This window comes from Xiphophorus maculatus, chromosome 2 (genome assembly GCF_002775205.1).
Source record: "Xiphophorus maculatus strain JP 163 A chromosome 2, X_maculatus-5.0-male, whole genome shotgun sequence".
NCBI classification, from domain to species: Eukaryota; Metazoa; Chordata; class Actinopteri; order Cyprinodontiformes; family Poeciliidae; genus Xiphophorus; species Xiphophorus maculatus.
Window position 1 is genome coordinate 2531913 of NC_036444.1, and position 13567 is coordinate 2545479.

At 36.3% G+C, this 13567-nt stretch overlaps 2 protein-coding genes across 2 annotated transcripts in view; both read right to left on the reverse strand.

The window, feature by feature from the left end:
* The window catches only part of edc4 (enhancer of mRNA decapping 4), a 33587-nt gene extending 32077 nt beyond the window's left edge, over positions 1-1510 (reverse strand). The window contains exon 1 of the mRNA XM_014471928.2: positions 1278-1510. Coding sequence (XP_014327414.1) covers positions 1278-1365 — 88 coding nt within the window. The 5' untranslated portion in view covers positions 1366-1510. The remainder of the gene's footprint in view (positions 1-1277) is intronic.
* Positions 1511-3428: 1918 nt separating this feature from the next.
* nutf2 (nuclear transport factor 2) lies at positions 3429-10149 on the reverse strand. Its single transcript, XM_005795771.2, has 5 exons — positions 10041-10149; positions 6509-6630; positions 5630-5701; positions 4531-4629; positions 3429-4166 (listed from the first exon to the last, which is right to left on the reverse strand). Exons 2-5 carry the CDS (start codon positions 6605-6607, stop codon positions 4053-4055), a joined length of 384 nt encoding a protein of 127 aa, XP_005795828.1. The 5' UTR covers positions 6608-6630; positions 10041-10149; the 3' UTR covers positions 3429-4052.
* Between the last annotated feature and the right edge of the window lie 3418 nt (positions 10150-13567).

Below are 13567 nucleotides of genomic sequence, written 5' to 3' on the forward strand. Positions count from 1 at the left end.
CTATATATATATATAGTTTTAAGTCAAAATAGACAGCAAAAGCAGGGACTGTATAATCTTTTACACTCAAAGAACCATAAAAAAATGTGTGTTCTTGTATTTCTGCATTATATTAATATAGCACATTTCAACAAAGGATCAACTAGTTTAAAAAAAGTGCTGAACAGTACTAAAATGGATCAGACTGAGATAAGAAATAATAGCAAAATAGAATGAAAAACAAAAACAGAAGTCAAATAGAACAGAAGCAACAACAAACCAAGTCACACTGAGACAAGAGAAACTGAAAAGTCTACACAGGGCAGCAGGTAGGTAGACTCCCTTTATATGTTTATTTTTTCTCATATTGTGTTTGTAGTTGTCTAATATCTAGATTATCGTTGCAAAGTGTTGACTTTGGCAAATGGCAGATCCTGTTAAATCTGTGTTTTTAGTACATTTGATTTTAACATTTGAATTTCAACTAAGATATGAGCAACTCGCACCGAAAGTGAATTTATTTAATGTATTCTGTCCATTTTTGAATTAAGATAGAGGATATCTCAGAACCTGCACTAAAATATGGTCAATTTTCTTTGGTTGAAGCAAAGAATCTATATTGGTCTGATAAATAAAAATGTGCCTAAATTCATAACCAATAAGTATTTTAATCTTGTGTGTTTTTATGTGCATTTCTATTTGTTCATTAATCGGCCATAATTCCAATACTATCGGCTATTAATATTGGTCCAAATTTTCACACTGGTGCATTTCTATTAATCTCCATGCATTCATTTTTTACATAATTGAGAAACTCTAAAAATGAGTGGACAGGTGTTGTGAATTTCCATTATTATAGATTTATTTACTGTACTTTTCCAGCCAATCAAGAAACTCTGTGAATGACGCCAATTATCCAAGAATTCGAGTTTACCACAAATACGTTTCAACATATTTCAAATGGGTTTAAATGAGTCTAAACAAAAAATAGCTCTAACAAAATAATAATAATGGGGGGAAAACTCAAGTATTTAAATGTTTTGGCAGCAGGGACACATTTCTACCAGAAAACAGACTGAGACACAAGCTAGCTGCTAACAGGCCGAAGCAGAAACGATTCTCAGCAGACTTAAAATGTACAAAATAATATATTCACTGCTATTAAAAACATTCCCTCCACTGCGGTATTATGTCAGCAGCTAAAGAAATGCCCGCTGGGTAAGCTGTGCTGCGGTAAACAGTGAGGTCTAACCCCGGGTTAGCCTGTGCGGCCTAGCCGTGCAGCGTCCCCCACTTACCGGCGCTGCTCCCCGGACGGTCGAGCTTCAGGATGTCCCGGAGGTGCTGGGTCGCTCCCTCGATGTCTATGTTAGAATTAGACGCCATGGGTGAGGGGAACTGGGGGGGATTTGGGAAAACACTGAGGGAAAAATATTGTTTTAATTCGATGCGATGCTGTCACAGTTCACCCAGAGCAACCGTCCAAACTTCCGTTCTGTCCGTGCCTTCCGTTCCGACTGCTCACACACTCTCTGCTCATTGGTTCCTACCTGAAAGTCGTCTGAGGCCAACTTACTATGAGGATAGCGCCATCTACTGTACAGTCATGTTTAAAACACATTGTCATTATTTTAGCAGAGTTGTAATATTACTAAAAACAAATTCTGACATTTAAAGAGTATTGGTCAGCATTCTGGTGATTCTATTTACATATTTAAACAGATGATGCTTTCTTTTAGCAAGGCAAAGTTAAAATTACTTTACTTTCCTTTACTTTAGAACAAGTATTTGTGGTCTACTTCAGAAAACTAAGTGTTTAGATCTAGACGGTAGAATAATTAGAAATGAAAACCTGTAACCTCTCATATTTTAATGTTTTTTGCACAACAGCTAGAATCAGCTACAGATGAAGAACCTAACAATTTTACTTATTTCTATTTTCATAGAGGAAAAAAAACATGCAATTTCTTACAGAATCAGGTTTTCAAGGGACGTCCTGGTAAACAATTTATATTTCATTTGTGACTTCAGTTTCAAGACTATTTACGTACATTTGTATTCCCCTTGTGAACGATTTGTGTTATTTTAACAGAAAAGAACTTGGTGCCAAAAGTTGTAAAGTTAATCTGCTACATGCTCTGGGTTTGAGTTGTGCAGAAGTTTTGCTTCCTATAGACTCTGTAGTTACCCTGATGACATGAAGCATTAAATTAAATTTCTTTTCCAGCAGTTATGCAGTAACTTTTGTCCTTAATGCTCCTCCAAAGGTTACCTCATATTTTGAGGTAATAATCGGACCTTTAGTCTCTTTCCTCATTCCTACAATTTAGGGTTTAAAGTTAAAAAGAAAAAGTCATTACAGCTTTTCATCTGGTATAGCGCATAAAATAATTCAATGTTGCCCCTCCCCCACTTACTGATTGCTGAAAAAAATAAAGACTTCTGCACTTTTTTGTTTAGATTTCAAAACTACTTTATTCAGTTCCTAAAGAGGAAATGAATATTTAATGAGGTTTAGTTGTTTTAAATTTCTATACAAGTGTCAATGTCTGGTTTTAACAATTTTAACAGATTTTTAATATAATCTTATGGTGATTTAATGGGCCAGACTTTAAAAGTTATTAAAAGGGCAAATTTTGTGGAATCTTTAAACTTTTTTTTTAATGCCTATATTGCTTTTTGTATTGTACATTTTTCCCTTATCAGGAAAATTGGGATTAATATTTTGGGATTTTAATTTATGTAAGCAACATTAAAAACTTTAAAATTAATAAGTTATAGTACTTAAATCCAAGTACTATAACTTATAGTACTTGGATAGCAGTAGCTCCAGGTTAATGGACATATTTAACCCAACATGCAATAATTCATACCTGCTTATGAATAGCACAACTTTTTAATATACTTCAATTTGCCTTAGTAGAATCTTTCTGTAGTAGAAAAGGAACCAAAACTGACTCTGGGTCTCACATACTTTTAAATCCGCCCCTGGTTTTTAAATATAAAGTTTGTTTTCCTACCAGGATCAGTAAGTAAATCTTTATTTGGTCATTAACCTCTTTAAAGTTCATTAAAATGATGTGAATTTCTCTTAGCTTAGCTTGACCGTTCAAAGCTAATCAGGTGATTTATTGGTGCATTTTACTAATAACTATGTAAATAAAAGTAATTTTTTAAGTCATATGCTATGAATCGTTCTGTTTTTATATTTTTACTTTAAGTAATCATAATCATGTAACATTTCAGTGACCTCACAGCTATGACAGCTGAAGCAAAACCTCTGGAGATTGGAAGTCTTTATTGGCCACATCTGGGCCAAAGAAAGTGCCTGAAGCCAAACAAATAAACAAGCAAAAAAAAAAAAAAAAAAAACTTCAGTACATCGGCTCTTCAAGTAATTTCTCTGGTGAGGAAACCTGTTCAGAAAATGACATGGAGAGACCACACAGTTAAGAAAAAGTGTCCAGGTTTTATTGTGTATCGTGGCTGTAGTCCTTGTCGACTGCCAGATGTTGAGTGAAAGAGAAGAAGAAAGAAAGAAAGAAAACAAGATGAACGCTCGTCCTCCAACATCCTTTGGTCTGCAACAGCTAAACCTGGCAGCATGAATCACGCTTAGAGGAGCAGAAACTAAACTCGACTCACTAAGAAGAGCTAAGGTGAACACATGAATGGGGCGTCTCAAATCAAACCTGAACACGGATCTACAGAACCGAGTCAACAGCAGAGCAGAACGGGTTAGAATCAAAGCAGAGCATGAGTTAATGGCATCGATCGGATGTTTGTCCTTCTGGTGGCTTGAGTGTAGATACTGAAGATCTCCCAGCGTCATGCAGATCGGCGGAGCGGCAGACAGGGGCGTCTGATTGGTCGGCCGGCTTTCAGCGAAGAGGCGTGTCGCGGTTCTGCTGGGCTGGAGGAGAGGAAACCCACCTGGACGCGGGTCGGTGATTGACATCTAGGGTCCGGCGTTTTTGCTCGTTTGTCAAGCGGGCCTGAATGAGACGGAGGTAGGGAGGAGCACTTCCTCTGTCTCAGGCGGCCGCCCCTGCCCGCCGGCGCGGAGAGGCGGCCTAGCCAAAGTTGTGGATGGCCAGCCTGAACATGTCATTGGTGCACACCCAAGCATCGTTAATGTTCTTCAGGATGAAACTCTGATGGAAACCCATGATGGGGTCTTCATCCGCCTGCAGAGAGAAACCAATACTGAGTCACGTCAACGACAAACAACAACGCTAAGCCTGTCGCAATAAATCGATTAACATTAAAACAAGCTCACTAAGGCAACCTGACGTGACCCAGATCAGATTTTTTGCCTTGATGTACCTGATCTTTTCAAACATGACCCGATTCTGTATGGCCAGGTCGCTTCCATCTGACCTGAACGTCTCTATTCTGCGTTCTGACACGCAAAAGAAGGAAAAACAACCATGGCGGACTATAATGAGGATTAAGTTGTTAATGTGCCGGTGTGAGCTTGCAAACACTGAGCACTTCTTTTTCATGGCAGTTGGCAAAACAATGAGAAATACAGACGACAGGTGCAGTTACCTTTAGCTGTCCTACGACCATACTCAAGATGCAGTTGTCTGGAGTTGGCTGGTGGTCCTGCGCTGTTATACTATGCGCTATTTTTGTGAAGGGGAGACTCTGGGAAACACAACAAAGCAGAAATATAAACAGCTGGGTTAAATTCAAGCATGAAAACAACAATAACCTGCAATAAAATGACACAAGGAGTGGAGAATTCCTCAAATAATCAGTGAAAATAGAAGATTAATACACCAATTAGTGAATTAGTTTTTGCTCAAATATTGCAGAATTACACAAACTTGCATGAAAATGTCAAAATTTGCACAGAAATATAAAGAATAGCCCCGTTTAAGACTGATTGTAAGAAAAAAAGAAAAAAAAGGTAATTTTCAGTTAGCTATAAGCTGGAGTATGTAACTTTTCTAAAAAGAATATTTAGGGGTTTTTTTACATGTTGACTTTAATATGAGACAGAAAAAATGTGAAAAGATCGATCTCCTCCCCATTGCTACTATTGCCATCTGAAGAAATGGAGGAAAGGCTTAGCGCTGTCAAATAGCCTCATGTAATTGCTGCCAAATGTACAGTTTTTCTGTAACTTAATGTTACAGAAAAACTGTTTAACCATCATACGTGGCTATGCTAACTAGCTTTAGCATCCATGGCAGCCTCCGAATGAGCGGAGCGTACACAAGCTTGATTGACAGCGCTCCTGGCTCTGATTGGTTGTATCTAGTTAGCACTGGAAGAAGGGAGAGGAGCTTTATTTTTTTTCACAGATTATCCGGTTCATACCGTACTGTCATGACATAGTGACTGTTTCAACAAAAACGTAAAAAATATTTTAAGAAAAATAACAAACTGCAGCTCTGTTTCACCTGCATAGAGCTTGACTGCATTTTGTCCAGTCAGAGCAAAATCCTACACAATTAACTCAAGGCTTGCCCACATGAAATATTCTGACTCAGTGAGGCCCTAAAATGAAATGATGTTTTTAAAAAATGCTTTGATCCTTTAACGTTATGAAAAAGGAGGCTTTTCTTATTGATCTGCAGCATAAAATAAGAGTCAAAGTTTTTCTCCATTTCTTTAACCACAAGTTACCATGAAAACTCACAGTGAGCTTCTCAACAATTGCTATTTTTCCCTGGTAGGGCTGTCCTTCCCATGTAAGGCATGACGTATCGATCTGAGAGCAGAGAGGAAACGAACGTTAGCTGGAAAAATCATCTGTCTTCATGAAAAACAGTCAATCCACACGCAGAACCAGTCTGACATAAATCAAATACAAAAAGGTTACAGCTCTATTAAAAGTGTTTTTACAGAACCTAAAGGTTAACCTCGCTGCAGCTGAAATTAAATATTGTTTTGGTTTTTATTCATATTATTATTTGGTATTTTCTGCCAATATTGAAATTTTCTTACTATTTCTACCAAACTTAATTTTATTTTCTATTTCTCTACCTGTAATGTTGTGATTTTTGTGAAACACTTTGGTCAGCTGAGGTTGTTGTAAATCTTCTACATACATAAATATTTGCATGACTTTGACTTGAAAAGAAACCTCAGTAAATCCAAAATGTACTTTTCAAATAATTAAGACAAAAAAAAGGCTTCCAAACCAATAACTGGCTGGATGCTAACTGGTTTACATCAGTAGCTGAATTTTGTTTGACCACATAATTGTGCAATTTGACATTTCAAAAAGAACTTTGCTCAATGGAAACGTGTAAAATTTGAGAAAAATTCACATTTTTTGATAAAACGTTTTTGTGGTGTTTTGATAAGGTGGTGTTTTTGGCAGTAGACCCCTGGGCTAGGGAAACAAATCCCAGCCGATCAAACAAATGAGTCCAGCTACATTTTCCTATAGAGTCAGGTTGGTCAGCTGCTTCACATTAATCATGGTGAATAAACTACATTTAAACAATTTAAGTTCAATATTAAAGAGAGTCTGAAAATGATGGATGACAAGCAGAACCCAAGTTTGACTCACATATATTGATCCGAGCTGCGATCTGTCCGAGTCGAACATCTGGTAGTAGTGCTGCACGAAGCTGGAGCCTATCTGCTCCCACAGAGGCTGCTCCGCCATCTTGAATCACCCTGCAACACACACTGGGCGGGGGGGTCACACACACACTGGTCAACCCGGATAAAAGCAACAAACATCTGAACATCTCAGTGAGCCACAAGCCAGCAGCTGTTTCTGTGAAGAACGCCGCCAGCTATTAGGAAATAATCACAACGTATGTGTATAGGTGAGCAGATACACTGAACACCGAGGGCGGCTGTGCTTTAGGTGCATAGCTTTATGGACGAACCGCAAAATTTATTGTATATCATCCTGGTCTAAACAAATGGGTGGCGAAGCGCATCGTGACGTTACATGGCTGGTAGATGTGATTCTGTGTGTGACGAACGAAGGTGTCAAATCCCATCGCTAACATGGAGACAAAGCTATAAATGGCTGGGAAAGGTGAGAGTTAGGCTATTACATTTAATTGGATTTAAATTCCCTAAAAGCTGGAGTATAAACATTTTTTATAAGTGTATTTGTGAGTCTGTCTCTTTATTATTACATTTAATATAAGTTGAGGTTTCTGTATAACTTTTCTTCAGGTTAACTTAGCTCCGTTAGCTCTGATTTCTTCTTTTTCTCAACTTTTGTTCTTATTAGACAATTATTCCCTCTGGTTTTGGAATTTAACTTACTCTTTTTTTTTAACTTTCAGACAGTTATGATGCGCAACCATGGCTACAAGCTATTGTTTTTACAACTGGGAGCAGCCAATTAGCATATCAAAAGCTCAAATAATAGCCTGAACTCTGAACCCAAAACCCAAAGGAGGAAATGAGAAATAAACTATCAAAGAATGCTCAAATCAGGGCTGGTAAAATAATTGCAACAAAATATCAGAAAATCCCAGAGGGAAATTTTCTTCCATCGGCAGGAGAGCTACGGCTTCAGAAAACATTTATCATCCAGCAGGACGACGAGCCGAAGCATCCAGCTAAAACATCACAGAGAGAGTTTGAAGACAACGAGGTGGAGGTTCTGGAGTGGCCTAGTCAAAGCCCAGACTTGTTCACAGCTCTGGGCTGCAGTGTCCAGATGTGCAGCTTGACTGAGGATATTTTTGAAATAACTTATTTTATGTTATAAGTTATAACATAAAATAACTTATTTTATGTTATAACTTAACATAATTTGAATTTAATCATCATTATTGTGTAAAAATCAATTTCATTGACAATAATGAAACTGAAAATGTTTTCAGTTTCATTAATGATGTTGGACAAAAACAAAATTTTATTAGTAATGATCGATTTATGAAAGCAACAAAAGGGTAAAACATCAAGGCAGTGAATACTTTTTATGTGCTTTGTGTTATTTATTCGAAATGCTTAGAAACGGTAATAAGACACTGAAATAGTTCTGCTGACTTCCGGGTTCCTGAAGGTCACAAAAACGTGACATGAATTTATCACAATTTTTAGAAATACTTTCATCACCATATTATTCAGCACAACAATAAAGGATGCTAAAATTGTTAATGTTGTTCTAACAATGAAATATTGCAAATAATATTTGGATTACTGTGATAAACAAGATAATTTAATTCTAAAAAATACAATTAACTCAGACTGAGCTTAAGGAAGTTTATTGTTGAATAGAAATTCCTCATTATGATGATACGTTGTAATTTTTGTTTCTTTCATTACAGGAGATAAGATGATCCTTTAAAACATTGCTCATTTAAAAAAAGCAGTACCCTAACAGAATGTCCAGTTTCACCAAAACAGAGACCTTGATGTTTAGAAATATAGATAAACTTTATATTCTCACTCTACATCTGTCACATTTTAGCTGAGTAAGCCGTTTTCCATTAGCAGGTTTGCAAGCATTCCTGCAGCTTGGAGGAAATGACCAGATAATCTGATCAGGAAGTCCAGCTCTGACCTGGGATGAACCCATCGGCCCGGTGCAGGTGAGGGAACAAGTTCAATAAATCAGGATAAAATTACAACTTTTAAATTAAAATCTAATCACTGAAATGTTGGATTGAACATTTTAGATGCTTTTTTTATTGTCATGGTAACTACGACCACATCCACTCATTGACTTAAGACTCTAGACTTGGTGCACACAATTCTACTTTTAACTGCTGTATTAAAACTTGTGTGTTTTCAAATGAAGACTGACCTAAATTCTGCTTTTGTTGCTGAGAACAAACTAAATATTTTTTCAGTTTTCTTCAATCGAGCCCAGAATAATAACACAGCTGGATACACTTTAATTAACAATCTAAAAACAATTTGAAGTTTTGGATCTATGATTCCGCTCCTACAAAAAATTGATTTGTATAAAATGTGTCATGCTTAGTTTATTGATGAGAAGGTAAAAAAAAAAAAAACATTTTTGTGATTTTAGTTTTTTAAAAATTAGATTTTTTTGATGCCAGAACTTTTGAACTGACAATTTTAGCCCACCAGACAAAAAGTCGTGACACCCCAAGTCGTGACGTCTTGGTTTTCCAATGTGAAAGAGTGAGTTGATCAGATAAAGATAAAGCACCAAAACACCAGCAGAGACATGAAATGTTGTGCTACAAACAATTTGTCAATAATTTAGAACATATAATGAAATGTACATAAAAAAACTGATCTTTCTTCCCAATAGATAGTCAATTTACAGTTTGGAAACATATTGAAAGATGTCCGTTTCATTTCTATTTTTTTCTCAATAGCACTTTGATCAACTGCGGTTATTCTAACGTTCTTTATAAATAAAGGTAAGATTGGAAAATTACTTTTTTGTTTCCTTTTTACAGAAAACAGAGACACATACCGCAATATTGCATGCAAAACCGCAACACATGGCTTTAATTAGTAATTCTCAAAAATGAAAATACACATTTGTAAAACCAAAGCCCTAAACTGACAGCACAGGTCACGTGTTCTCAGGTTGTTGCTGGAACAATCTAAGCGCGCTAAAACATTAGGACAGGACCCGCCAGGACCCGCACACAGAGGGACAGAAACGCAACAAACCCACAGTTTGCGGTATAAAAAGCAGAAGGTGAAACAATGCAGCGGTACCGATCAGTGGTAAAAGCTCCTCTTGTTTAGTCAGTTGACGTTAGCCAAGTAGCCGCTGCTAGCTTGTGAGGAAACTTGTCTGTTGATCCAGACTTCCCCACCCACCAGCTCATATTAGCCGCCCGGGAAATAGTTTTTCCAAGGCGTTGGCTGACAGACTTATTGGGGTTGGTCTTCTCACTGCATGCTAAAAATACCCAGACCCTTCTAAAGTGCGGATACCTCCTGTGGGCCCGCGTTTATAGCCCCCCGGACCAGCTACCCGACATAGGCGTGCCCGACGTTAGCCCCTTAAAACCAGAGGTTATTAGCCGGTTTGACTGGCCGTAGTATCCTTAATTAATTCAAACGCCTGAATAAACTCATGTGTCTTTGTTTTCACGTAGGTTTATGTCCAGTGCATAAAACAAATGACATAAACTTACCTCACTCTAACGCCGAGGCCGGCTGCACGATGGCACAGTGCAATGTCTCCTACGCTGCGAAGCCACGCAACCGAGGACGCAGCCGCCGCGGTGCAATGTGGTCGTTGTAGTCTGTCTTCTTCGCACCTTTGGCGCTCCTATGGCAGCTGACACTCAATTTGTTGTATTACCGCCATCTACTGGATCAAACGTTTATCACAGATCTATGACAGGTTTCCCTTCTTTTTGTTCTTCTGCTTCTTGTGATTTGACCTTTTATTTGACTTGCATCCAAAAAATATTTGCAGTTGTAAATTTGATACCGAAATTTACTCACTGCTTCCTTAAACTCTCCTTTGTGATTTATGAGCGATAGATTCAATAAATATATGCTGTGCCATTTCAAAATTGCAATAATCACAAAGTCCTGTTCCATGTTAAGCAGCTACTTTAAGTGATTTATTAAGACGTGTATGAGCTATTCTGATACGTGTACTATTGATTCTAGTTTCTATGACAGATTTCTAATGATCTAATCTTTTTTTTAAAAAAGGGAATATATTTTCTCTACATTTAACTACAGTTGACTGTAATCCTCTTTTCATTTTTATATTTCCTTCATATTATAACCATATTTTCAACTTCTTCAAAACTTAAATGATTAAAGTCACCATTAAGATGCTTCCAAAAGATAAACCCCACTCAAAACCATCTATGTATTTTATTCATTCATTTTGAATAGTTTTATCATTAAATCAACATGTTCTTTGGGTAATCTGAAGTAACATCATATTAACATCAACTGATGGAAAAACAAGTGGTGCATTAGTTGCTTCTGTTTAATCTGTAAAGTGCTGCAAATAATCACTGTTGTTATTAATATGATTATAAAGTTCTTGGTAAAGCTGATGAAAACTATTAATTATGCCTGCAGAGTGGAGTATAACTGAAACAATTAAGTACAAATTCATTCATGAGCAAAAAGAAATGGAGTTTATTATAACATGTCAAGCAGAGAAAATATGTTAACTTAATAGCTTGGAGAATCTTTTTCATCTCTGCAGAAAAGGTCTACAAATATTTAGCTAATCCTGCATATGTAGAGCTATAAAAAAGTAGCTTAGAGATTTCATCTGTTTTTGACATTTTGTCACACTTTAATATTACAAATCCTTGCATTATAATATCAAAGACATCCTGAATAAATACAAATGAGGAAAAGTAAAACAAACAACAACACTGATATCTATCAGTCTGGAATAGCTGACAAATTTATATTTCTAAAGCTTTAAGACTCCAGAGAACTACAGTAAGGACCATTAAACCTCAGTTAGATGAAAAAGACACCCCTGCTTTAGATTATAAAAACTAAGATTATCTGAATCTTCTGCTTCATGTTGGAGTCATCACTGCTGTTGTCAGCTTGGATCTGACCGATGGTCACATGTTCATCTGGTTCTTCATGTGACTCTGCTGTCTAAACACACAGCAATGATAATTAGTCACAGATTCAGACACAAAGAGCTTCTTACAGCCCTCCCTGTTCAAACCAGCGGTGGACATTTGGTTGAATCATCAAAACAGTTTGGAGGAACAGAAATAGATTCATTTTGATAAAACATCATCAAAATGAATCAGTTCTTCTTTGTGGTCTGACTGCACACACTGCCATATGTCCATAAAAAAAACTGCTTTTGAAACAGGTAATTCATCAGTTTATGGACAAATGTTGGGATGAACTACTATTACTACCACAGGACAGTAAATAACACCAGTGTTGAAAATCCAAGCAGAAAGAGTAAAAATGTACCTGGAAAGCAGCTGAAAAATGACTTGGTTTGCTCCTTTTGTGGAGCGCCAGCAGGACTTCGTACTCAGTCCTGAAGAGTCTTTATATTAAAAAATAAAACAAAAAAGCATTAATGTTATTGTCAAGATTTAGAGAAATTGGTTGTTTCCATCTGTATTTGTTTGTCTCAATGACAAAGAAATATAACTATATTTACCACTATACAAACATATTCTGTTTTTGCTTTTTTCACAGTTAAATGTTTCAAGTTTCAAGTTATGTATCAGACAAAAATAATCTGAGTGAATAAAAAAAATCTGTTTTGAAATGATAATTTACTTTATTCAAAAATATCCAGACCAGTCAAGCTCTGCGCATCTGGCCGACCACCGATCTTTAAACAGCCTGATTTGCCGGATCCGATTTTGTCCATCATCAATTGTTTTTGTTTGAAAAGTCACTAAACTCGCAACAAAATTGCTAAGTTGGCAACAGACTGATTTTCAGACTTCATCAGTAAATAAGATTATTTGCTCAATCACCAATCTCCCAAAATTAAGGAAGTCAAGGACATTTTTTTTGGTGACACCTTAAAAAATACAATTACTCCCCTTGTAATTTTCCTTAATCAACTTTTTGAGCTTCAGTTTCATCAGCAACAGACCGGCTTGATTACTGCTGGACCAGTCAAATTATTTCTAGTTTTGAATAAAGATGTTTAATGACAAACTTTTCTACATACATATAGCTATATCTCTTTTATAATAAGAAACACCATCAAAATACAATCTGACTCAATGTGTTTTAACATTTTTAAAACAAGCACAATAATGTATTTTAATGTTGAGGAACGAACAAGATGAAGACATGAAATTAACGATGTTACTGGCCCAAAATGTTTTCATATTCCTTTTGTGACAACAGGAAGAAAAGGCTTGTACATTCTGAAAGCACTGACTACACAACTGAAGATGTTGCGGTAAACCTGCAACCAGAGCACAAAAAGACGTGAGTTCAAGACAAAGAGTCTTGAAAGAGTAAGACATTTCCTCTGGTATTTTTTATTGTGAACTGAAACTCCTCACCTCTGGTTTCAGTTCCTGAATTTGTAAGCTCATTAACAACCAACTTCTTTTCTTTATCTTTCTTCTTAAGGAAAAATTTGTTCCAATCTCCTGGACAGAGCCTTTTTGTAAAGTATGGTTTAGTGTTGGTAAAATTAAATGAATGAAAAGAAGGAAACAACAGGTTGTTGTTTCGGAATAAGCAAATCACTTTTGTTTTTACGACTTTGGTAAAAGAGGAAGATTAACATTCTTACAATTTAAGTGCATTATACATATTTTAAAAAGTTTCTTAGCTTTATATGTTGTGTTTTTGCTCTGTTCAGCAGGTTGTGCCCAAAGACTGAACATTGTAGAACGGTTTCCATGGTGACGATAAAAGACCCCCCACATAGCTGTCCGTGCGATGCCTGACCACTTTGTTTATTTAAATTGCGCAGTAAAAACGTATTGTTTCCTAACCTATAAAATTCTCAGCAAAATAATCTGAATATCAGGTACTTACTGCAAAGACCAGTTTTTAGTATGTTAATAAATCTTTCCTTGATTTATTTTTTATTACATTTGTCAAAGAATACATAATTTTAACCATACTCATTATAATAATCATTATTACAATTATTATAGTCATTGCTGTTGTATCTGTTGTTATTTACGTATAAATTATTAATTTATTGCTATTCGTTATTTTTTAG

Bases quoted from the DNA above. Each gene is read 5' to 3' on its own strand.
- nutf2 (XM_005795771.2), bottom strand. From the start codon at position 6,607: ATGGCGGAGCAGCCTCTGTGGGAGCAGATAGGCTCCAGCTTCGTGCAG. The intron at 5,702-6,508 runs GTGAGTCAAACT...CTCTGCTCTCAG, and splicing joins CGCAGCTCGGATCAATATAT to ATCGATACGTCATGCCTTAC. The intron at 4,630-5,629 runs GTGAGTTTTCAT...TGTGTTTCCCAG, and splicing joins CAATTGTTGAGAAGCTCACT to AGTCTCCCCTTCACAAAAAT.